The 25664-nt window shown below is 36.1% G+C and overlaps 2 protein-coding genes across 8 annotated transcripts in view; one reads left to right on the plus strand and one right to left on the minus strand.

Moving 5' to 3' along the window:
* MTUS1 (microtubule associated scaffold protein 1) overlaps positions 1–25664 on the plus strand; it is a 166735-nt gene that overhangs the window by 88425 nt on the left and 52646 nt on the right. For 6 of the 7 annotated variants that reach the window (XM_072776164.1, XM_072776167.1, XM_072776165.1 and 3 more), the window contains 2 exons: positions 2227–2361; positions 5612–5650. In XM_072776164.1, the coding sequence (XP_072632265.1) occupies positions 2227–2361; positions 5612–5650 (174 nt within the window). Of the gene's footprint in view, positions 1–2226; positions 2362–5611; positions 5651–23137; positions 23616–25664 lie in introns of those variants that run through there. The other variant, XM_072776169.1, reaches the window with a different exon arrangement.
* Positions 20662–22511, minus strand: LOC140604719 (G patch domain-containing protein 11-like). Its single transcript, XM_072776173.1, has one exon. The coding sequence runs from the start codon at positions 21758–21760 to the stop codon at positions 20972–20974; it is 789 nt and encodes a 262-aa protein (XP_072632274.1). The 5' UTR covers positions 21761–22511; the 3' UTR covers positions 20662–20971.

Consider the following 25664-nt stretch of genomic DNA (forward strand, 5'->3'; position numbering starts at 1 on the left):
GGAAAGACTGAAGGTGGGAAGTATGTGCCGTAGATGATCAGAAAGAGTATGTTAGTACGTGTGTGTGTATGTGTGTATGTGATTGTACCTAGTCAAACTCAGAAATTTTATCCTTGTGTATGGATTTTGACCCATGTTATGAAATTGATAGATCTGTTGTTGGGTCTAATATTCATGCTGAGCCTGAAGAGTGGCAGTTTGTTTCTGGGACAACACCTCCTGTCTCTGTGTGTGGCAGAGTCCAGGGATAGGAGTATTGTGCCTCTTGAGAAATTTGTGCTTTAGTAAAAATCATTTTAGTTTGTTCTTTGGAAACTGAGGTCTTTGTTTTTAAAGCTGAGAAATGAAAAGTATGAATGAATTTGGGAATCATACAATTTTTTATTAGGTCTATAAATTAAACTCAAACTTTTCAAAATCTGAAGAAGTGACTTATGATGTCGCTTATTATGATCATCAGTGCAGCTGATGAATTAAAAAAAACATTCCAAGAGGGGATCCCTGGGTGGCTCAGTGGTTTAGCACCTGCCTTCGGCTTAGGGCATGATCTTGGAGACCCGGGGTTGAGTCCCACGTCGGGCTCCCTGCATTGAACCTGCTTCTCCCCCTGCCTGTGTCTCTGCCTCTCTCGCCCTCTCTCTGTGTATCTCATGAAGAAATAAAATCTTTAAAAAAAAAAACAAGTTTCAAGAAAAGAAAGACAAAATCCGGATTGTTATAATACATGGTTAAGACCTTAACATGATTTACTTCTTTCTGGAATTTTGATTTAGCAAAAGCTAAATGCTATTGAAACCCAATATCCATTTTATATGAAAACCTTAAGATAGGTTTTTGATGAAATTTTGCTTCTGTTAAGACTGTGAAGTCCTATCCCATCCATCCTTTAAAAAGTATGTTGAATTTTATAGTAGTTGTATCTTCACTATTATCATTTATATTAGCTCCCTGTAATTTTAAGCTTGAGAAAAACCAAGTCTTTGGGTTCTGGAGAAAGAGAACTGGAAAGCAAAATAGGAAGTTGACAGATCTCTCAGTAGGAGGGAAGACTCTGTTGATATGACCTAATATTGGAAAGGTTACATGGTCACAGGAAGAAGGGACAGATGGTTCATTGTAGAGTGACTTGATGTCTTTACAGGTTTAATTGTGGCATCTATAAACACTATTGTAGGAGTTAGGATGGTATAACCTAGCGAAAATTTCTGCTTTCAAATTTACAACAGTTATAAATAAAGTAGAATCTTACCCTTTTCTAATGTGAGATGAAGAATAGAATCAAGGTTGGTGATAAATGTATGATTATGTGTTGAATATTAGAATAGAACTGGATGCTTAGAACTAAGATTTGAACACCATTGAAAATGATGATAAAAAATCCAATCTGGGTTGGTGGCAGGGAGCTTAATCTTGAGAACCAGGTAGTGAATGAGTGCACCTGTAGATTTCCCCTCTGGCCCAGTGAGTCTATAGGTATATGAAAATGCCAGTGGTTTGTGTGATTAGTAACAGAACATGGATAAAAAGATCAACTTTTATAGGAGAAGGGGACCAGAAAACTTTCCCCAAGTATTTTGGTTTGGATTTTTTTTTTTCTTGGCTATGGAGAGAAAAGGACCAAGTGCTGGGTTTATGCTTGAGCACTGTGTAACATGGTGATCCCTTAGGAAAAACAAAACGGTAATGTTAAAAATCCTTATAGAAGCTAAACTTCTGGACAGTGTACTTTTTCAAAGATGACTTAGTTATAGAGAATGGTGAGTTTAGAATGGCGTTTTAAGGAAAGACTAATTTTTTAGTTGTTCCCACATTATTAACACAGTTGGCTGCCTGTGTTTATTATGTTAGATTATTGGCACATCTGCCTTGTCTTCTTGAAGATAGATGCTCTTCCTACCTGTACCTCGGGCATGCTTATTACATGGCATGGATGGCCATATAATTTATCTTCCAACTTTTATTGGGGATGAAAGCTCAACTGGACAACATATACTTCAAACTTGGATTATGCCAGGATGTACGGTTGCTTTGGTTGTAGCATTTACCTTGCATCCCTGAGGACAGGAGCTACATATTATCAATCATTACATTTCCAAGGTGCAGTAATGACTGGCACATTGTAGATGCTTAGAGAACACTTGTTGATTCATGGAGGAAGGAATACATCTTGGAAAGTTGATGCTCTATTTATCTATAAATAAAGTGCACTTTTCTGTTTTGTTGCAGCTGGTAATGCCGCTGTCATCAAGTACGAAGAAAAACCTCCCAAACCAGCATTTCAGAATGGTTCCTCGGGATCCTTATATTTAAAGCCTTTGGTATCCAGAGCTCATGCACACTTACTAAAAACTCCTCCGAAAGGTATGTTCCTCATTGCAGTGAAAAAAGGGAAGACAAGACTCTTTTAAGTCCTTACCTTGTAGAGAGTTAAATTTTGACAGCTAGGTTCGTGGTATATTGAACAGTTATTTACAGAGTCTCTCTGAAAAAAGACACGATACATTTTTACAGCAAAGGAACTCTTCTTCTGAGAGTGGGTAGGTTTTGTAGTTAAAACTTGACATATATAAATTAAGAGATAGAACACAAGTATAAGGTAAAAATAAATGAGACTTCCAGAATTAAATTATTCTAAGCTAGTGCTCTTGAACAGTGAGATAGAAATGCATAATTTACTTCCCACCTTTGGTCCAAGCCATGTTTTTTTTTTTTTTTTTTTTTTTTCTGTTCTTTCCCTTGGTGTAGTACTCGGTAACTGCCGTGGCTATGAAGGACTTTCAGGTTTATAAAATATGTGGTATATACTTAATGTGCAGCTTTATCACCAAATCTCAAGTGCATCTGAAGCCCATTAGAAGTTGGATTCATGCTTAGGGAATTGAAAGACTGCTTAACTGAAAGAATTATGGATGACAAACTTGAGCTCTGATATGTGACCCATATTATAGGTAATGGTTCATTAGTTTTTTTTTAGAAAAGTATTTTATTTATGCTACTTAGTAGATCTCAGCTACTGTAGTTACTCTAGGATATGTATGTCTTATCAGTAACAGGAAAAATATCTTCCAGTATTCCAATTTTAACAGGACGAAATTGCTTAGTTATAGAGTAAGAAACAATTAATGATTTTGGGGAGGAGGAGTTTAAAATATGTACGTACCCTACCCTGATATCTAGGTTAAGACCTATCTAATGAATTTTCTTGATTTCTCTTAGTCATAAAAACAAAGGAAAAACAGATTGCAAATATTTTCTTAATAGACAATTTCAATGAGAAAACAGTTTGATGAAAACAATGCAGTGGTTTGTGTAAGTGAGCTGACAGGGAGGCAAGAGAAGTATTCCAGCCTGGAACAGAGAACATCTTGTCAAATATGACTGAAGAATATCTGCCTCGATGACACCATGTACAAGAAGTCATTAGACTTTTATATATCTCAGTTTTACCTTATGTTCAAGGGAAATACAAGTCAGCAGGTTATGATCCTGAGTTGTAGTTAAGGACCCCCTCTTTTTTTAGCCTGTACGAATTAGCCTTTTGATTTGGCAATTCCTCTACTTTTAACAATGACTGAATGTGTCAGTACCCACAGTGGTACACACTCGCTCACTTTAATGTCCAGGAAAACAGAGAAGCAGACAGAGTCCTCTTTCATTCCATCAACCACAGATAGCTGTTGCATTCCTTCCACTTTTCTCAGGGTGCAGTGTGTACACTCTGCTCTTTTTATTGTGTGGCGTATCACAAAAGCTGCTTCCTTTTTGATGGCTATGACCTACTCTGTTTTCCAATTCCATAAGTTCCTGGACTATTTCTGACTTTTACTGTGGCACATAACACTGAGAGGAACAAACATCTCTTGAGTGTAAGCATTCCTCCTTTCTGATTCTAGTTAGTTCTGATGGGATATCTCTGAAAGAGGAATTACTGGTTAAACTGTATGAATCTTTTTGAAATTGTTAATATGTTACTCAGCACTTTTCCAGAAAGGTTTAATCTCTCACGGCAGTGTGAGAGTGTCCATTGCTATTCATCCTTCTCCACGTGTGTGAATCTATGTAAAGAATCCTATGATAACTTGAGGTTAATCACCTAGTAATACATATCCGTGCTTTCTCTTTTCTACACCATTGAAGAGAAAATAGGCATAAATACTGGCAAAAAGATTCTTCAGTGTACCAGCAGGTTATTATCTGTGCATGGTCTTAAATACGTTTCTAGTACATCAGATGACCCATTGCTGGGATGACATTCTTCCTGGAATCACATCAGTATGTGAATCTACAGGTTTTATTGACAATAATAAAGTCCTAATATTTACACAAACACCAGTAACTAAAAAGAGATGTCATACTTTGATGCTAAATAACTTCAGAGAATTGGGACTTTGATTCCACTGACAACTTTATGGAATAGAGTTGCTTGTCTTGCTATTGAATTTGAAAGCTTTTATATAATCACAAAGATTTTACTTGACTGAGAATGAATGATTTTTATTTATAATGGCCACATATTTTTTTTTAGAAGATTGATGATTGAGAAAAAGAAATGCTAGGGGAGGGGCTGGGGGAGGGGGGTAGAGAGAATCTCAACAGGCTCCTAAGCATGGAGCCTGACACGGGGACTCTGAGATCATAACCTGATCTGAAACCAAGAGTCAAAAAAGAAAAAAAAAAAAAAGAAACCAAGAGTCAGACACTTAACCAACTGAGCCACCCAGGTGCCCCTTGATGGCCACATATTTAAGAGATTCACATATTTAAGAGATTATGGTCTCTGTAAAATTCTATAGATAGAATGTGGCAGCTATTCTAACAATCTACAGATTACTCGTTACATAATTTTACATAATTTCCAGATTATGCTCTGGAAATGACAATTTCTGGTCAAGTAGAAGCATTCCTAGTTTTCTTCTAGTGACGTATCTTTGTAGCCCTGTATGTATTACCACCACCACTTGTATTTTTTGCCATATTTGTTAATGTATAATTAACAAAATTGTAATACTTATGGTGGTTTGATAGACATACACATTGCAAAAGGATCCCCTAGTTATGTTTCATATTGTGTCAATTTGGAGAAAAAGTTTCAGTATTTTTTCCTTCATAGCTGAATAGCAGGTGAATTGGATTTAATGGCTGGCAGTTTTAGAAATCACACACTAGTCGCTGTCTTTCATAAATACCCTGCTTTTTTGCTCTGTCAGCAGTGGGATAGCATAAACTGTGTAATATGTGTGTAAATTCAGTACGGTTAACATTTGTACTCCAGCTGTTCTTGACTGAAAAAATACTTTAGTTTTCATATCATATTTAATTTGTGACAGTGAATTCATATCACCCTTAAACTAACATCCTGATGTTATTTGGAATATCATTTTATACCTAGAGTGTACTTGATAAAGTTGGTTGTATTTCAGTGGTATTTCTCATCTGGAACCTAAAATGTAGACAATGGATTGTTTTTGAAAATACTTTCTTTGTTTTGAAAATATTTTTGTTTTGTCTTTTGTGTAGAAAATATTTTTTTAGAAAATATTTTTAAATGGCTAATTTTTGTGTGATATTTTACTTAAAATGTGTATTTTACATTTTTTTTTTTATTTTTTAGGTCCCGCAAGAAAAAACCTATTTACAGCTTTTAATGTGGGTAAGTGACAACTTTAAATATGGAAGGAGAAAAAAGAATCTTTTTGTAAAGTCATGTTATTGTTGCAAGTATTTAGGTGTATTTACAGTGATGATTTTCACTATTTTTGCTTAAAAATTGAAAGAATTTCAGGCTTGTGGCATGAATTTAACTGCTGATGACTTGGACCAGAATAGTTTAAAATTTGGTCAACATGATTAACAGCTATTGGATGCAAAAGGACATTTTATTAATAACAGATAATTTTAGATTTTTAAAATTATTTTTAAAAATGTGATCTAAAGTGGAGAATATACTTTTTCACAATAAATGCTCTTTTAAAATTGTATAGTCTTCCATTGCTAAACCTTAGCATCAGGTTTTAACACCTTTTAACAGTTCACCTTAACATTTTTCTGTTCTTTTTTATACTTCTGAACAAACTTGCATCTGTCCTTAAAACAGCTTCACCCATTTGAAGCACTACTGGGAATCTAAAAGTTTTGTCTCTTGAAAAGCCTTAAAAACGCATAAAATGTCTTTACTACAGTTCCTATATTTGATCGAGGCTAACCAGGTCCCCATATACTACTGCATTCTCTAATTTATTATTTATTCATAAGACAGTTATGTGACTTCTAAATGCATTGAAGGTTAGAACAGCAATTTAAAAGAGAGAAAGGTTTTGTAGTACACTGACTATGGTTTACCATGCTTGTGACAGTGTTGAGTGCTACGGATAAAATGGTGAGCCAGAAATGAACAAGGCCCTTTTCTTCAGGAAGCTCGGCAGGAGGTATAAATTTGTGAGGCACTGTATTTAGGCAGTAATTTAAGAAAATAGGATTGATATATTATTAATGTAGGGAATAACTAATATGCTTGATGTTTCAAAATTGTGTCCAGTTTCTCAGCTTAAACAGGGATGTGTGAGGGAATTATATCACAATTTGTTAACCTTTTGTAACTTCTTAAAGCTAGAGAAGACTCAGCCATCCAGAGTGATTTAAATTCTAAAGGTCCCCAGTGGCATGAGTTCAAATATATTCTTACTAAACTTTTTCTAATTAAAAATACACAAAAAGTATCCTTATATACATTGAGATTTTTATTTTCTTTTGTTTTAAATTTCTGGCACATCCTGGTATTTGGGAGAAAAAGAGAGCTAATGTGCTTTAGAATGATTTTATGTTAGAAAATCAGATAACTTTTAATAGGAAGCTAGATGGTATGATAACTCTGTTTAACTGAGAAACTTCCAGAATGTTTCCCAAAGTGACTGCACCATTTTACATTTCCACCACCATGTATGAGGGGTCCAGTTCCTTCACATTCCTACCAACACTTGTTTTTATCTTTCTTTATTATAACCATTTTAATGGGTATGAGGTGGTATCTCACTGTGGTTTGGGGTTTTTGTTTTGTTTATTTGCATTTCCCTGATGGCTAATGGTATTGAGCCATTTGTATGTCCTCTTTGGGAGAAATGTTTATTCAAATCCTTTGTCCATTTAAAAGTTACTTGCACTGTTGAATTGTAGGAGTTCTTTATATATTCTGGATACCAGATCCTTATCAGAAAATGATTTGCAAATATTTTTCCCCACTCTTTCGGCTTTTTCAATAGTGTCATTTGAAGCACTAATATTTCCAATTTTGATGAGGTCCAGTTACTTGATTTTTTCTTTTATTGCTTAGGCTTTTGTTGTATTTTTTAAATTGAAGTAGAGTGGACATACAATATTAGTTTCAGGTATATAATGGAATGAGCATTTATATACATAGCCAAATGGTCACCACGATAAGTCTAATTACCATCTAACACCATACAAAATTATTAATGCATTATTGATTGTATTCCCAATGCTGTACTTAACATCCCTGTGACATATTTATTTTATAGCTGCAAGTTTGTACCTTTTAATCTCCTTCCCTTATTTGCCCATCCCCCCACCACCCTATTCTCTGGCAACCACCATTTTGTTCTTTTATAGTTGACCCCAGATCAACATGGATCTGAACTACATGGGTCCACTTTAATTAAGACTTTTTTCAATAAATACAGTATAGTAGTGTAAATGTGTTTTCTTATGATTTTCTTATTAACGTTTTTTCTCTAGCTTACTCCATTGTAAGAATATAATATATAATATAGCATACAAAATATGTGTTAATAAACTCTTTAGGTTATCGGTAAGGTTTCCAGTCAACAGTAAGCTAATAGGTAAGTTTTAGGGGAGTCAGAAGTTGTATACAGATTTTTGCCTGGGAGACTGTCAGCACTCCTAACTCCTGGATTTCTTAAGGGTCAACTGTATTTACCATCTATCTCTTTTGTTCATTCTTGTTTTTTAGATTCCACATATAAGTGAAATCATCTCTACCTGTTTGACTTGTTTCTCTTAGCATAATACCCTCTAGGTCCATCTGTGTTGTCGCAAATGGCAAAATTTCATTCGTTTTATGGCTAATATTCCATTGTATATCTATACCATGTACTCTTTAGCCATTTATTTATTGATGGACATGTAGGTTACTTTCATACTTGACTATTGCAAATAATGCTGTACTGAACATAAGGGTGCATGTATCTATTCAAATTAGTGTTTTTATGTCCTTCAAATAAATATCCAAAGGTGGAATTGCTAGATTGTATGGTATTTCTATTTTTTTAATTTTTTTTTATTGGAGTTCAATTTGCCAACATATATAATGGTATTTCTATTTTTTATTTGTTGAGGAGTCCACCATACCATTTTCCATAGTGGCTGCATCAGTTTATATTCCCACCAGTGGTGCATAAAGGTTTCCTTTGACTCACATCCTCACCTATACTTGCTATTTCTTGTCTTTTTGATAATAGCCACTCTGATGGGTGTAAGATACTGTCTCATAGAGGTTATGATTTGTATTTCCCTGATGGTTAGTGACATTGAGCATTTTTTTCATGTATCTGTTGTCCATTTATAATATGTCTTTGGGGGAAAATGTCCAGTTTCTCTGCCCATTTTTAAAAATTTTTTTATAAATTTATTTTTTATTGGTGTTCAATTTGCCAACATGTAGAATAACACCCAGTGCTCATCCCATCATCTGCCCGTTTTTTAATTGGACTCTGATTTTGTTTTCATTTTTGGTGTTGAGTTGTGTAAGTTCTTTATATATTTTGGATATTAACCCTTTATTGGATAGATCACTTGCAAGCATCTTCTCTCATTCAGTGGGTTGTCTTTTAATTTTTTAATGGTTTCCTTTGCTGTACAAAAGCTTTTTAGTTTGATACAGCCCTAATTGCTTATTTTTTCTTTTATTGTCCTTTGCTGAGGAGACAGATCCAAAAAATATATATATACTGTTTACACTATATATATATTTTTTAGTTTTATTGTTTCAGGCCTTACATTTAGTTCTTTAATCCATTTTGAGTTGATTTTTCTGTATGATATATAAAAAAAAAGGGGGTCCAGTTTTATCTTTTTGCTAGTAGTTATCCAATTTTCCCAACACCATTTATTGAAGAGACTGTCTTTTCTCCATTATATATTCTTGCTTCTTTTGTTGTAGGTATTGACCTTATAGACATGGGTTTAGTCTGGGCTCTCTGTTCTTTTGATCTATGTTCATTTTTTGCCAATACTATACTGTTTGACTACTAGCTTTGAAATATAGTGTGAAATCTGGGAGTGTGATACACCCAGTTTTGTTTTTCTTTCTCAAAATTGCTTTGGCAAGGTATTTTGGGTCTTTTCCGGTTCCAAAAAAATTTTAGGATTCTTTGTTCTAGTGCTGTGAAAATCCTATTGGTGTTTTGATAGGGACTGCGTTCAATCTGTGTATTGCTTTGGATGGCATGGGCATTTTAACAATATAAATCCTTCCTATCCATGAGTATGGTTTATCTTTCTATTTATATGTGTCATCTTTGATTTCTTTCATCAGTGTCTTACAATTTTCAGAGTGCCAATTTTTTATCTCTGGTTAAATTTATTTCTAGGTATTATGAATGGAATTTCTCCTTCATTCCTTTTTCTGATAGTTTTTAGTATATAGAAGTGCAACAGATTTCTGTGTATCAATTTTGTATTCTGCAACTTTATTAAATTCATTAATTCTAGTAGTTTTTTTGTTTTTGGTGGATTTTTAGGGATTTCAGTGCATAGTATATGTCCTCAGTCTCTTCCTTACCAATTTAGATGCCTTTATCTTTTCTGTTGGCATGGCTAGAATTTCCAAAACTACGTTGAATAGAAGTGATGACCATGAGCATTCTTGTCTTACTCATGCTCTTAGAGGAAAAGCTTTTAGCTTTTCACTGTTGAGTATGATGTTACCTGTAGGTTTATCATATATGGCCTTTATTTGTGAGGTATATTCCCTGTATACTCATTTTGTTGAGAATTTTTATCATAAAACGTTGTTAAATTTTGTCAGGTGCTTTTTCTGTATCTATTGGGATAATCATATTTATCTTTCATTTTGTTAAGGTGGTGTATCATGTTGATTGATTTGTGGATGTTCAACCATCATTGCACCCCTGGAATAAATCTCACTTGATCATGGTGTATGATCCTTTTAATGTATTGTTGAATTTGGTTTCCTAACCTATTGTTGAGGATTTTTGCATTGATTTTCACCAAGAATGTTAGCCTGTAAATTTCTTACAGTGTTTTTGTCTGGTTTTGGCATCATGGTTTTGGTAGAATTCATATGCCAAGCTGTCTCGTCCTCAACTTTTATTGGGAGCTTTTTGATTACTGATTCAATTTCATTAGTAGTAATTGGTTTATTCAGATTTTCTATTTCTTCCTGATTCAGTCTTGGAAGATTGTATATTTGTAGGAATTTATCCATTTCTTCTAAATAATTCAGTGTTTTGGCATATAATTGTTCATTGTAGTGTCAGTTGTAATTTCTCATTCATTCTGACTTTATCTGGGTACTCTTTGTTTTTCTTGAAGTGTCTGGCTGAAGGTTTATCAATTCTTATATTTTCAGTGAACCAGCTCTTACTTTCAGTAATTTTCCCTTTGTTTTTAAAATCTATATTCCCATTTATTTCTCCTTCTGGGACCCCACAATACAAATGTTAGTCTGCTTGATATTATCTCATAAGTTTCTTAAACTATCCTCATTAAAAACATTTTTTTCTTTGTGCTGGTGAGCTTGGATCATTTCTACTCCTCTGTCTTCTAGATCTGTCTTCCAGAACACCAATCCATTTTTCTGCATTCTCTAATCTGCTGCTGATTCTCTCTAGTGTATTTTCATTTCAGTTATTGTATTTTGAGCTATGATTGTGGGTTTTTTTTTAAATGTTATCTATCTCCATATTGAAGTCCTCACTCTGTTCCTCCATATTTCTCTGGTGTTAGATGAGTTTTATTTAGGCTTAGGACTGTGATCTCTTATCAGGTAGATGGCTTATCTTTGTTTCATTTAGTTCTTTTTCTGAGGTTTTGTCTTGTTCTTTTGTTTAAAAACCTATTCCTGTCTCATTTTGTCTATCTGTGTTTGTTTCTGTGTATTCAGTAGATCAGCTATGTCTCCTGATCTTGAAGGATTGGCTTTATATAAAAAGTGTCCTCTGGCGCCTGGAAACACAATATCCCACCGCCCCAAGTCCCCCAGCATCAGAAGCAGGTGCTCCATGGTGTTTTCTTTTTTGGGCTATGTGTTCATTCCCCTTTCACTGGATCACTACCCTTGTGGACAAACTGGTGGGTGGAGCTGGTCTCCCTCCAGTTCCTGGCAGGAGCTGCTTTAGCTTCATGCTGTCTGAGGCTACTTGCTAGATGTTGCAGATAAAAGCTCCTTGATACATTGCGGGGGAGGGGGGCGGTTGTCCCAACTGGGATCTCCTGCTGGGTGAGGTAGACCTAGTAGGCTGGAGGTGTGTTTTCTGTTATGGGTATGTTGAGCAGGGCACATCCACAGAGGGGTGCTGGGGTAGCCAAGTGGTGCTAGTAATATAGAGGGAGAATGTCAGAAATGGTACCCACCAGTGTTAGGCTAGCTAGTTAGGAGGGCAGAAAAATGGTACCTGCTAGCATTTCTGCCCCAGAGAAAGTTCCTGCAGATCCCTGCACCTTTGGCACATGCCCTAAAATCAGTCAGCACATCTCTTTCATATATAGCCCAGGTGTTTCTCAAACTGCTGCTTTGATGTGTCTCAGATCAAGTAAGTTTGTGTGCAGGCCTTTTAAGAATGGAGTCTTGGTTTTCTGCAGCCCTCCAGCTCTCTCAGAGTTAAGCCTCATTGATTTTCAGTGAGGGACTCATTTCTTGGTACCAGGCTCCAGGGCTGGAGGCTTGAATGCCTTGCTCGTCAGGGAGGATCTCTAGGGCAATCCCTCCTGCTTGTGTATTGTTGTGCTGGAGGTATGGGTCCCATACAAACTGTCTCTCTGCCTCTCCTACCCATCTTGATCTTGCTTTTCCTTTATATCTTTGTGGAAGAGCTGTTCTACTAGTCTTAAGGGCATTCTCTGGAAAGTTGTACATGTAGTTGAAGCCTTGGTGTGTCTGGGGGAGGAGGTAAGCTCAGGATCCTCCCGTTCGGCCACCTTCATCCTCTCTCTGATTTTGATGTTCTGTGGAAGAAGCCATTGATTGATGCAAGGTTTATGCCTATGTTTTCTTATAACATTTTTATACTTTAAGCTCTTCAGCTTAGGACTGTGATCCATTTTAAGTTAATTTTTGTAAATGAAGTGGAGGGTCCATCTTCATTCTTTTACACATAGATATCCAGTTGTTCCAGCACCACTTGTTGAAAACAGTAGTCTTCCCCTCATTGAAATGTCTTGGCACTTTTGTTAAAAATAGTTGCCTGTAAATGTGAGGATTTATTTCTGTATTCTCAAATCTATCCCATGGATCTATGTGTCTCTCTTTGCTAATACCACACTGTTGATTACTGTGGTATATAATAAGCTTTTGACATCAGGAAGTGTGAATTTTCTTACTTGTTCTTTTTCAAGATTCTTTTGGTTATTCTGGGTTCCTTGAATTTCTATGTGAACTTTTGAATCAGTGTCCATTTCTGCAAAGAAGTCAGCTGGGATTTTGCGAGACATTGCATTGGATCTGTAGATGAATTTGTGGAGTGTTATCATTTTTACAATATCATGTTTTGATCTTCTTTAGTTTCTTTCAATAAGTTCTTTTGTGAATATTTGTATGCAACTTTCCTATGCTTTGGAAGGTGCTATTGATATTGGTCACAATAAAAGTGCTGGTTAAATCAATGTAATATGCTAATCTTAATCTCAATTAAATCTGAAATATGGAAAGACATTCTTCATGTCTCAATTCTATATGTAAACTGTTATAAAGGATATTTTTTTCTGAGAGGCATAGTAAATAATCCCAGTATATTATTCCCTTTCTACAATAAACTATTTGCATTAGACTTTTCTACAATAAACTCTTTGCGTTTTTCCTTTTTACAATGTTGGACTAATATCATGCCATATTTCCAAAGCATATCATTGACCCTTGATGTATCAGTAACCCTTGACAAGTGTGGTTATCAGATTGGCAAATTAACTCCTGATTAAATGAGAAAGGAAGTGGAAAATAGGAATCAGATTGTGGTTTTCTTTGGCAAAGCCTTTATCTATGGAGTAGAAATGAGGGATATGATAGAGAATTCTTGTCTCCAATTAACCCTTAATAACTAATGTTATAATAATTGCAGTGGGGAAGATTTTTTAAGGTATCTGGATAGCAGTTTAATCTATATTATGTGGTATAAACATGTATTTTTCAAAATTCATAAACATGATTTTCCATTTTTCCCCCTGGCTGATGGTTACTTATTATTTAAGACTAACCTAGCATTATGATGAGCCCACTGAGGAAAAGTCAGTGTTTTGGCTTTTGGAGAAACATCTTTGATTTTAAGAAGTGGTATCCAAGTAGCCAATGACTTTGGGTGGATCATGTAACCTCTCTGATAATAGTTTTCTGTGTAATTGAAACGAATGATCACTAAGGTTTCTCTCTGCTATAGTATTCTATGACTACAAAGCACCTTGACCTTCCTTATATTCTGCTTGCAAATGCTCTTTTAGATGATACAGAAGACAATGTTCCACACGCAAACATGTTCCTCTGAGCATTAAATTTAAAATAATTATACCATGGCTTTGAGATAGTTTTTTTTTTTTTTAGCAACAAATAGTTGTGAAGATTAATCTGGCCATCTCTTCATATTTTGTTTTAGTAAAATGGTCACTTAATTGTAGAAGTTTGCTAAATTCTAAAAAGTTTAGCATGTAGAGGTTTAAACATCAACCCAATAGTTTTTTTAAATTTGTGATTTTAAATAAATCCAGATAACTTTATGTCCTGTTTTGTTACTTAACATGAGTAATCACTTCTATTGACTATTACATTTAGCAAATGCAGAAATTTTTAACTATTCCTCTTGAATATTTGAGACACCTCTATCACATAAATGATTCTATGATGGACAAGTCTCTCTTTCAAAGTTTGGGGAAGTTTCTTGAGATAGATTCTTAAAAGTAGTTTAAACAAATCAATACCTTTGCATATCTTATAGTTATTTCACTCAAGTGAATTACTTTCTAAAATCTCCATATACCTGTATACCATGATTGCAACAGAAGACTGTTGGCTTCACTATACTCTGGTTAACATTGGGTATTATTTTTAAATTGTGGCTAATGTAATAATTGAAAGCTATATGTCACTGTTTTAGTTTAACTTTTCAACAGTTACTTCAGACACTTCCATTATCTCATTAGGCAATAAAGAGGAGCAGAAAGAGAATAAACTTTTGAGGCATTGAATATTGGATTGAATCTTGGTCCTGTCACATTCTTTTTGTGTCCTGACCTTAGGCTGGTTTCCAAGCCTCTCCAAGTCTCAGATTTCTCATTTGGGAATATGAGAATGTTATAGGAATAATTCCCAGTATAAAAGTAATTTTGGCTTCATAGAATTTTTGTATAAAAAGCTCTCAAATGGTAGCTGCTTCTGGGGCTAGGGATCGTGATAATGATAACCCTTTCCATTGCTTAGGGTTCTAGTGACTTATTCTGAGTTCTTTTGCAGATGTTTAATTATTCTCAAAGCAAGTAGGAAAAAACACCTAAAGTCAAGAACCATCCTCCTGGGATCTAGCTGCTGTAATTTATTTAAAGAATCTGATGCTAAAAGATTTTAGCCAACATTGATTCTAAATAAAACATGGTTTTAGAAGGAAGATGTCCCACATACCACATACTATAATTACCTTGGTTCTACCACACATTAAAGCTGTTTGGGATACCAAAGCATGAGAGATGTATTTATCCAGTCCCCTGAGTGTTTTACACAAGATCATCAGGCTCAGGAGCCACAGTGTCTGCCTTGGAGACTGGAAAATGCACTGCTCTCTGCATACCCATTTACTAAATACAGCACAGGAGGATAAGGTTGCTTTTTTGTATCCCTTATTTCCAAGTGTTAGGAAACAGTTGAGAGTTGGAAACCTGCTCTGATGAGGTAATACTCACATAGCCAGCATTTCCTCTGGTGAGAAAAGGGATGAGCCTGTCTTTCACTGTTGGTTTATGATTATAACTTTTATCCTACTTAAAAAGCAGATTTTGTTTTGATATGTGATAAATTTAGTGTTTCACATCAAAGTGTGGATTATTTAGCAACTCTTGTTGGGACACAAAGGGTCTCTTTTCAGGAGGAGCTAGATTCCCACTTTACATACTACATACAAATATAGTCCATATTGATGGAAGTTTTAAACAAAAAAATAGGATGACGAGAAACACTAAGAATATCGACTTGGAAGAAAAGACCTCTTCCAGGAACATTAGTACAAAAGAAAAGATTAATAATTATGACAACAAAAGTTTTAGACTTCCCTTTTGTCAAAAACATTGTAAACACAGTGATGGACGCTAACCATAAGTAAATTTATTGTAGTGATCATTTTTCAATCAATACAGGTATTGAATTATATTGTACACTTGAAACTAATATGTTCTGTGTTGGTTATATCACAAAAATTATAAGCAATAATAGCAAACAACAAACTGGGATGGCACATGTAACACATTCCATATTTCAAACCAGCAAGTAAAGATGACCCCAGCAATAGACAAATAAATGGACAGACACAAAAGAAAAAAACATGAAAAAGTTTACAAATGGCTAATTAAAATAATGTGCTAACAATGCTTGTGTGTTTTTAAAACTAATATTGGTTTTGGTGTATGAGTGAGGACCAGGTCCCACACACACAGTACTGAGGCTGTATAAATTATAACAGCCTTTCTGGAGGTACTATGGGGGTATAAAAAAGTCTTCTACTGGGCAGCCTGGGTGGTTCAGTGGTTTTGCGCTGCCTTCAGCCCAGGGCCTAATCCTGGAGACCTGGGATCGAGTCCCATGTCAGGCTCCCTGCATGGAGCCTGCTTTTCCCTCTGCCTCTTTCTCTCTTGTGTCTCTCATGAATAAATAAATAAAATTTTAAAAAAGGCTCCTACCCAGGAATTCCTTTAATCAGAATTGTTTAAAGTGAAAATACTGATTTTTTAAAATTGCCTTTCAAAGTTGTTTAGAAGGGGAGAGGGAATTGGAAACAACCTGAATGATTTCAGCAACACCTGTTTAAGTTAAACCACTTGTTGAAATTATGTTCACTGACATTTCAGTGACATTTTTGAAGCCACTAAAGCAATATATAAGAGGTAGCTAATGCCTTGGAAAGATAGGAAGTTTTTAAATATACTAAGTTTATTAAGTTTGTGTTAAGTTCAAAAATTGGTTACAGAGCACTATAATGTATAGGTAATTTCACTTCTATTTTTTAAGAAATATTCTACAGTGAAGACGGGTTTTTGTTTTTAAAAACATTTTACATGGATAAAACATAACAGCTTTCATTTTTTGGAGATCAAAGAAATAGAAGGCAATGTCACTGGTCTTGGAGAACTTATAGTCTTATGGGTAGACAGAGACTAATTTTTCTTTCTAATAGTTTTATGTGAATTTTAAAATATTCATAATATAGGCATTCCTCTTCCTACTAAGGAAGAGGACATTGTGGAAAAATTGGACCCTGAGTTGAATTTCCTACAATTGGAACAGAGATGTGAACATAAGACAGTAAAGATTACAAGGTATAAAAATGAAAAGAGTGTGGCAGTTGTGTCGTGTTGGGAAAGTAAGGAAATAAAGATTAAGATGGATATACTTGGTGTTAGAATTTGGGGGAAGATTGGATAGAGATGCTTGAATCCCTGGTTTAAATATTAATCGGCAGATTCTTCATGATCATTAACAGGACACACATCAGCCCTGGTGTAGTTGCATTTCCTAGCATCTAAGCAGCCCTGCACAGCATATGCTTGAATCCCATCTAGAATCATAACATCACTGTATTCTAAACTGAGTCTGATTAAGTACCTGCACATACACACACATGTGCACATACACTTCCATGCAGACTGCAGTGGAATCTGCGATTCTCTTGAATGTACTAGGATACTGTAACATATTGGCCTGCCAAAAACTTGTATCATTCATATCACATCTTTTTTTGTTTGTATATTAAGCCTTCCTAAAGACTCTCCACAGTTTTTTATTTGTGCCATTAATAGAAACTCAGCTTATTCTGTACCCTTTTAATAAAGCTGTTCTGTTACTTCAGTTTGCTTAATTTAAAAGTCTATTTTTTCTTTGGCTCCTATAATTTTTGTTTTTAAATATGGGAAAATAGAGAAACCTATGGCAGACAAATTGAAAAAATCCTACCTACTCCAACTCTCGGTGGTGCTGACATTTTTGTATACTTGGCTTCAGGTATTTTTTTTCCTTATTCTTTAAAGTTGAGATCTTACTATTCATACAATTTTAAATCATGGTTTTTGTTTTTCCGCTTGATATCCTAATACAAGCTTTGCTCCCCTTCATAAAAACTCCTCTTATTCCTAATTTTTATAACTGTAATAACATTGTTCTTAGGTAACAAAAGTTCCTTAGGTTTTTCTTTACTGTCCTCAGTGATCTTTAGACATTCTCTTCAGTTAAGTCTTTGTATAGTAACCAAGATGGGCACTTATCTTTAGGTACTCTTCCTATATTTGGCATAATTTCAGAAACTACCGCTAGTGCAGAAGTGATAACAGCTGACCAAATAAGTAATCAAGGAACCTTTTTGAGCCAGTTTTTAAATCCATGCTTCCTTATCCACCCCTCCCCAAAGTTCATATGTTATAAAAATAGTTGTAACACCTTAATAACTTCTCATTCACTTATTTAAAAACAAATACATATAAAGTGTTTAGGGGAGTACCTGGCACATTTTTTTAAGAGTTGGCTGTTAGTATGAATGAAAAGAGCATCCCTTTGCTTTGGCTCACGTGTGATCGCCACCAGGGGGCAGACTGTGCTGGGAAAGAAGTGAAAACCCAGCTGGAGCTGGAACACCTTTCCTGTGCGTGTGTGCCTGTGGTGCACCTGACTGCACCAGCAAGAACCGCTTTCTGACTTTTGACTTTCTGACTAGTGCTGCTGCTTTTTATTCTCATAGTTTCTTGTTCTGTTTAAAAAAGATCATTAGCGACATTTACTTCTGATAGATGTGGGAGCTTAGTGCAGTTGAAGTCAAAATTTTAATGAATGTGATGAGCTGGTGGCATGTTGCTAATTTCTCCTTTTGGATAGTCTGGGCTAAAGGATTTCCCTTTTGCACCTGGATTGCTCAGTCGGTGAAGCGTCTGCCTTCTGCTCAGGTCATGATTCCAGGGTCCTGGGACTGAGTGGAGCATCGGGCTCCCTTCTCAGTAGGCAGCCTGCTTCTCCCTCTCCCTCTGCCCCCAGTTCATGCTTGTTCTCTCTCTCAAGTAAATAAAATCTTACAAAAGATTTCCATTTTAACCAGGATAACCTAGAGTTTACTATTAACTAACAGACAAAAAGCCATCCAAAACAAAAAACTGCATGACATCTGAAATGGGGTGGTATCAGGTCTGTTTTTAACACCAACATTTAATTTGATTCTATTTATGATTGTCATGCTGATTGATATTTTATTTATTTTTTTTCAAATTTAAAAATTCTTTTTAATGTTTTGCTTCCCTTGGTTTTCATTGTCATTATGATATCAACAGACTTTTATTAATAAAAATACATTTTTACTCATATTGAAAGCCTGTGTTTTTCATTGTCGATGGATAAGACTGGAGGGATGTTTCCCGCTGTCCAAGGTAGGCCTAGTTCTAGCCCTTGACCTGGAAACACAGACTATAACTCTGGTGGAGTCCCAGATCCCATCAAGGTTATTTGCACATTCTCAGCCTAATTACGCATGAACACCTTAAAAATATTCTTGACCACTAGGCAGGTGGGAAGTTGTTCCAATTGTCAGTTACTGGAGAAAAAGAAGCTGGTACCTAACTCTGTTCCATCTAGAAGAATCCATGTGGCTTTGGGAATGGCTGTATGAATGTCAGCATACTGGCTGAAATGACAACAACACATCTGACTGTAATTCCAAGGAAAGATGAACTCCTTTGTTTTAGCTATTCAATTTTATTTTTTAAGTGAAAAAGTAAATATTAAATACTATTATCCAACTGTATAAACTCTAGTATTATATATATAAATATGCATATTTATATTTATAAAAATAATAATTCATTTTCTGGATGAAGAACAGAGGCTTGGAAGTTAACTAGGTGATTCACAAGCTCTGCTGAGTCTCAGAATCAAGGGTAGTAATGTTCAGGCCACACCGACCAATTACATCTGAATCTCTTGGGGTAGGATGTTCGTATTCTCCTTTTTTAAAGTTCCCCAAGCTAAACATGAGAACAAATGAATTAGGTCCTATTAGGTCAGAGGCCGACACAAGTTGTACTATTGATTATCTTAACTCAAATATAGCTTAGCTTTTGCTGTGTTCTTGTGTGTGCAGTTTCTAATAAAAGGAAGGAAGCTGATCCTTTGCTCAACGGTACTGAAAGGTGAGCTATAAAATTGTACCCCAAGAATGTAACAGTGCTCTATTTCTAACCTGTAGAACTAGTCTTCATCCACAGGTGCTTATCAGGCTCATTCTTCAAACTTCAAAAGAAATACAGATATCCAGAAATTATTCTAGAGCAGCTGAATCAAAATCATTAGGAGAGGCACCTGAGCTTGTAAACTTTAAAAAAAGTTCATGATTTTTGATGCCAAATTTTGGCTGAAGATCTTTAGAGGTGTGCCACATGGTATGTGCTTAGCTGTATTCGGTTAAATTATAGGGAAGCTGATTTTTAGAAAAATAACTTTAAAAAATCACATAGAGTTATCCAGCAATGGAACAATCTATTTTAAGGCAGTGAGCTCTCAATAGCTAGAAAAATAAAGGCAGAAGTTGGATTACCACCTGCTGGGAATGTTGTCCAAAGGCCCTCAAATTTAGTAAGTAGTTGGATCACCTGATATCTAAGTTTACTCTCAATTCTTAAGTTTCTTTAGCCAAAACCTGCAATCGATCACCTACAATGGATGTTCACATTGTTGTGAAAACTCATGATTTTTCCAGAAGTATCATAATGATATTGTTTCTAAAACTGGCTAGAATGAAGTAATATCAATGAAATAGTGTTAATGGAACATTGTCTCTTATACTGGTCTTACCAAGGGGAATACCTTTCCCCTTGCTCGAATGGACAGAAGGGACTTTTTCTTCCTCCCTGGGAGACAGAAGTGTGGGAACAAGCTCTGTGAATCCTCATTCATTTCCTCTCAAAAGACTCTCATCTGATGAGTGGTTTTGGGAGCAGGAACTCAGCACGTGTGGCCCAGCCCCCAGTGGGTTCTCTCACCTTAAAAGCTAAATGGTCTCAGAATGCCAAGGTGGCCTCTATCTCTGGCAAGGCAGAGGTTTGCAGTTGTATGCAGGCAGCGAGATATTTTAGGGAGCCTGATAGGAAAACAAGACAACCTGGCTCTCTACTTTGGCTTCCCTTTTATAATAAAGCTGACATTTTGATCTCTCTCAGACTCCCATGTTTTATTTCTTAATTTGTTCCAAAGTAAAGAGGGGAATAAGAGAGTTACCTATTGGTGTCCTTAAGTCCCATAAGCATCACAATCGAGTCATAAATTGTAATTGCCCTTGAGTTCTGAGATAGCATTCCATTATTTTCTTGAAACTGATGAACAACCATAAAGTACAAAGTATTTCCAAAGTTACAAAAGGAACACCACATGTAAAAGGCCATCTTTCTTTACTGACATAATTTGGGAATTCTAACTGCTCAACTATCTATTTTTAGCAAACAATAACATTTTCTAAGATTGTACTTCTTGAGAGTAATCTTAGTCGTGATCTGCAGCAGTTGGTCCTGGGCAATTTGAAGAGAGGTCTTCTTTATCTTCAGAGGCTGTTCCACACCAAATACAATACAGATGTTCTTCTCTTAAATAACCAGTCAGTATTTGTAATTTTTCCAGTATACTTAAGTCTTCACTTTTATAGTCATCTTCATCTTGCTCTTTTTTCTCCTCTTCGTCAGTCTCCTCTTCAAGCCCTAACCAGTACCATGCTTCCCTGGGAACCTGAATGTTCTTCTGTGTATCCAACTGCCGGCAGGCTTGCTGGCTTCTTTTCAGGTCCCCTCCCAGCTTCACTTCATCTTGCTTATATTTAAGTCGCAGTCGAAACTGCTCTGCAGCTGTTTCTTCAGCTTGGTTTTTCATGTGAATCTTTCTCCTACAACTTTCTAGTGTTTCCTCTGCTTTCTGTTTCAGTAATGCCTCATGACCAAGGCCGCTTTTTCCTGTTTTGACGTTAAGGGGGATTGGCTCAACAATACCATCTCCACTCTTGCCAAGGGGCTGACCACTTTTATATCCCATCTTTTGCAGCAAGGTAAACCCTTTGTTTTCACAGCCTAGAGCATTCTTCAACCCAATGTCACGTCTTTCTTGTTCTTCTTCTTTTAAACTCTTCTGCCTGTTTTTCAAATTGGCTTCCTGTTGCTTTTCTTCTTTCCGACGGGCTTCTCGGATCTGCCTTAGCATTGGCAATCCTGGTCTAATGTCTTGTTGGACATTAATGAAGGAATCAGACATATAGTCCTCTTCTTCTGCCGTGTTCAACTTCATATGGCAAAGGTATCTGGTAGCTCTACTAGCCCTGGACCAGCTGCCGAGAGGTAGCTGCACATGCGCCCACCTACCAGCACAGGACTTCTGAGCCTCAAGTCTCACCTGAGTTTCCCAAGCAAGCAATCCTGATTGATATATTTTAGTCACAAGTTTTTGAGGGATGTTGGCAGGAGGAAAGGTAGTTACAGCATATTAATATGCAGAACCTGGGAAAAGGGTAGTTGTTTAATAATAAACTGTGATAAAGTGAAAAGACAACATCTAACTGTAGCTCTTCCTTAATTCCTTGGATATTTGTGGTTCTGTTGCCATGGATACAGGGTGTTTTTTTGAGATCCATCCTGTGTGTGTTAACAAGTTATATCTTTCCCACAGCTAACCCTTGATAGAAAATTGGGTTTGTGTCCCTTGTTGACAGCTTTTAAGATGTTAGGCTCCTGGGTGGAGGAGGAGAAGGGAAAAGGAATTATTCAAAATTTATCACTAACAGTTTCTACATTTATTTCTAAGTCTTGTTTTCTTAGGAAATCTTGGAAACAAGCATAGATCCTTTTTTATACATTGTTTTCTTTTTTAAATCAAAAAGGGTTAAGTGTTGGGTTATTCCTGGTTATTAATAATATTACCTTTGCTTAAGTGAGCATGTTGCCTGGCTACTTTATTTATATTCCCACCTTCATCTTCCTTTAGTTTTTGCCACCATATTTTAATGTACTTTTACAAACTACCAAAATAAACACTGAACAGATCCCAGTAAAACAGATCCTAGCTTGTTCCTAGTTTCAAAGCATCACCATGAGAGGCCACCTGATTTTCCATAAATGCAATTTATAAAGCAGTAACTGTAGTCTTAAGAATGTGGCTTGATTAATTTTATTCCTCTGGAACTATTCTATTACATCCGATAGAGAAAAATTGCATTAACCTCTTCTGTAGATTAGTGCAGTCCTCAGAACCTATTAAAGTTGAACTTTAACCTTTTTGTCAATCTGTCATAATAGAAGTTTTATTAAAAACCGTACCTGGGAGCATCCATTACCTGAAGGCATTTAAAAAAAAAAAAAGTGTATCCAAAGTATCAGGTTTACATAGAGATTTATGTTCAAAAGTGTTAGGTTTTTGAGATCAAAAAACATATGTTATATGTTTTATGTTTATTGGGAAAAAATACCCAGTGTTATTAGTGTGAATATAATTAAAATTTTTAAAATCAGAATATAGATTACTGAAAAGAAATCTTAATTTTCTCCTAATTCCTAAATCAGCATGAAATACTCAAAGTAGTTAATTTCCCTCATCCATCTTTCAAGTAGTGAGAGAATCCGTGACATTATTGGTGGTTATATAAAGCTCCTAAGACCACCCACTTTCTCCTCCCCTTTACCATCTCTGATGAAAACCATAACAACCCCTTAAGCGTGCACAGTGTGATGTCATTCGGAGGCTCCTTACTGCTGGATCTGCTAACAGGAGATTTTAGTCAGAGGACGGGTATTGTTTTGGCAACATCTGGAAGTGAAAACGGAAGCCAGGAACACTTGGATAGCTCTGGGTTGCCTTTTTTTTTTTTTCCCCCTTTTGTGTCTGTACAGTGGAATGACATTTGCTATGTAGGCATGTTTTCTCCTGCGGTTATTTCTTGGCTTTGAAGAGTACTGAGTTTAAAAAGACAGTATGTGATAGTTCTGGAAGCTGTTTCTTCTGTGAAATCTTTTTACCTGCTCTGAAGACATGTTGTTGTCTCCCAAATTCTCCTTATCCACCATTCACGTCCGACTGACCGCCAAAGGACTGCTTCGAAACCTTCGACTTCCTTCAGGGTTTAGGAAGAGCACTGTCATTTTCCATACAGGTTTGTCTTGCATACATGTCGGTTTAGTGTTGCTTGGGGGACATCTTGATTAACTTGCAGCTGCTTATCAGAAATAGTCTAAGGAGATACCTAATTGAGGAAAGAAAGCTGGGAGAGAATGGGGCTTTCTTGGTAGAAACAGGCATTTTTGTTCTTAACATTTCAACACATGAGCGTCTGATACTTTGATTCCGTGTAAGCAGACGTGTGTGCGTTTTGTTTGGAGAGAGCAGAATTGTTGCCTTGGAGCTCCCTGGCTCCTTTCTGACACTTAAGATCTGTAGAAAACCACACCTGTTAAATTACTTTTTGCTTCAGATGATTTTGGAGCTGGGACATATGGACGTTTCTCTGATCCTTAAAGGAGATGAAAGGAGAGGGTTTCTATAGTTTTTTATTAGATACTGTGTCACTGAGATTATGATAGGTTAGTTTAATATGCTAAACGGTTTCTAAATTCAAAATATTTCCAAAGTAAAACATCCTAGTAGTTGTGGAGAGGTAATAAGTGAGCCCCCCACCCCTAAAAAAAAGTAAGTTTCCTAGCTTCCTGGTGAAAATGTTTGCAATCGCAAAAGACTGCCTTTGATATTTATGCTTGTATCTGTCTTTTATTCTCTGTGCCTAAGATGGAAATAAATGTAGTGTATATTTTAGGCATACGTAAACCTGCATGGGATTCAATTAATTGCCTCACATTGCTCCCTTTTGTTCACATAATAACTGCAGCTATGGGTAAATTATGTTGGTTTTATGCTGTAAAAACAGGTGTGGTAGTATATTTACTCTGGCTGGTTAGCATTGACTGTAACAGGACTGTCTGAATATGTAAACAGATTTTTTTTCTTCTTTCATATTTGTGTCAGCCCTGATGTGTCTTGTTTTCCATCCCATACCTAGTGATTTTTTTTTTCAGCTGACTGTTCTTAGTTTTCCCAGAGGCATCTCCCTTCCCTGAGGGATATCTCTCATTTTTTTCCAGCAGCTTCTCCTCATGTTTCATAACTCCCCTTGACCTGTCACTGAAGTCTGCCAACCTTTCCCTTGGTCTGAGCTGGCAACTGAAGGTAAAACAGCTGTTAGGAGGCAGAACAGTGGCTTGCTCTCTCCCAGCCTAAATGCCTTTGTCATTTTTTTCTGCCTTTATAAAAAAAAAAAAAAAAAAGGAAAAAAGGCTGCCTTGTATTTGCAATAATCTGTATGATCTAAAATAGCTCCAAGTTAAAAAAAAAAATCTGTGCTCCAAGTGAGAAAGTCAAACTGTACAGAGGTTATATAATTTAAAGTGAGTCTGTGTCTTGCCCGGGACCCCTGTCCTCTCTCCAGGGACCACCACTCTCGTGGGTGCTTGCAAAGCCTTCTGGTAACTTGCTCATTATATGTAAGCCTATGTAAATTTTTATAGATTCTTTCCTTATACAGAAATAATATATATATATATATGCATTTTTCTATAAATTGCTTTTTAAAGTTAATATAACTTAGATTTTCATGTTAACACATTTATCCCTGCTTTTTAATAGTTATGGGCACCATGATCTATTTAACCAGTTTTTTTTAAAAAAGATATTTTTCGGGGCCCAGGTGGCCCAGTGGTTTAGTGCTGCCTTCAGCCCAGGGCGTGATCCTGGAGTCCCAGGATCGAGTCCCACATCGGGCTCCCTGCATGGAACCTGCTTCTCCCTCTGCCTCTCTCTCTCTCTCTCTCTCTCTCTCTGTGTGTCTCTCATGAAGGAATGAATGAATAAATAGATAAATCTTTAAAAATAAAAAAAAGATATTTATTTATTTGAGAGAGAGAGTAAGCATGAGCTTGGTGGGGTGGTGGGTAGAGGGAGAAGCCGACTCCCCCTTTGAGCAGGGAGCCCGATGTGGGGTTCAATCCCAGGACCTCAAGATCATGACCCAAGTGAAAGGCAGAAACTTAACCTACTGAGCCATCCGCACACCCTTTACCAGTTTTCTCCTAGTGAACATTTCAGGTTGTTTATTGTATTTCTGTGAAGCAGATAGATTTCCAAGGCAGTTTAAGCAAAAAACAAAAGGCTT

The sequence above is a fragment of the Canis lupus genome, chromosome 15, assembly GCF_048164855.1.
Source record: "Canis lupus baileyi chromosome 15, mCanLup2.hap1, whole genome shotgun sequence".
NCBI classification, from domain to species: Eukaryota; Metazoa; Chordata; class Mammalia; order Carnivora; family Canidae; genus Canis; species Canis lupus.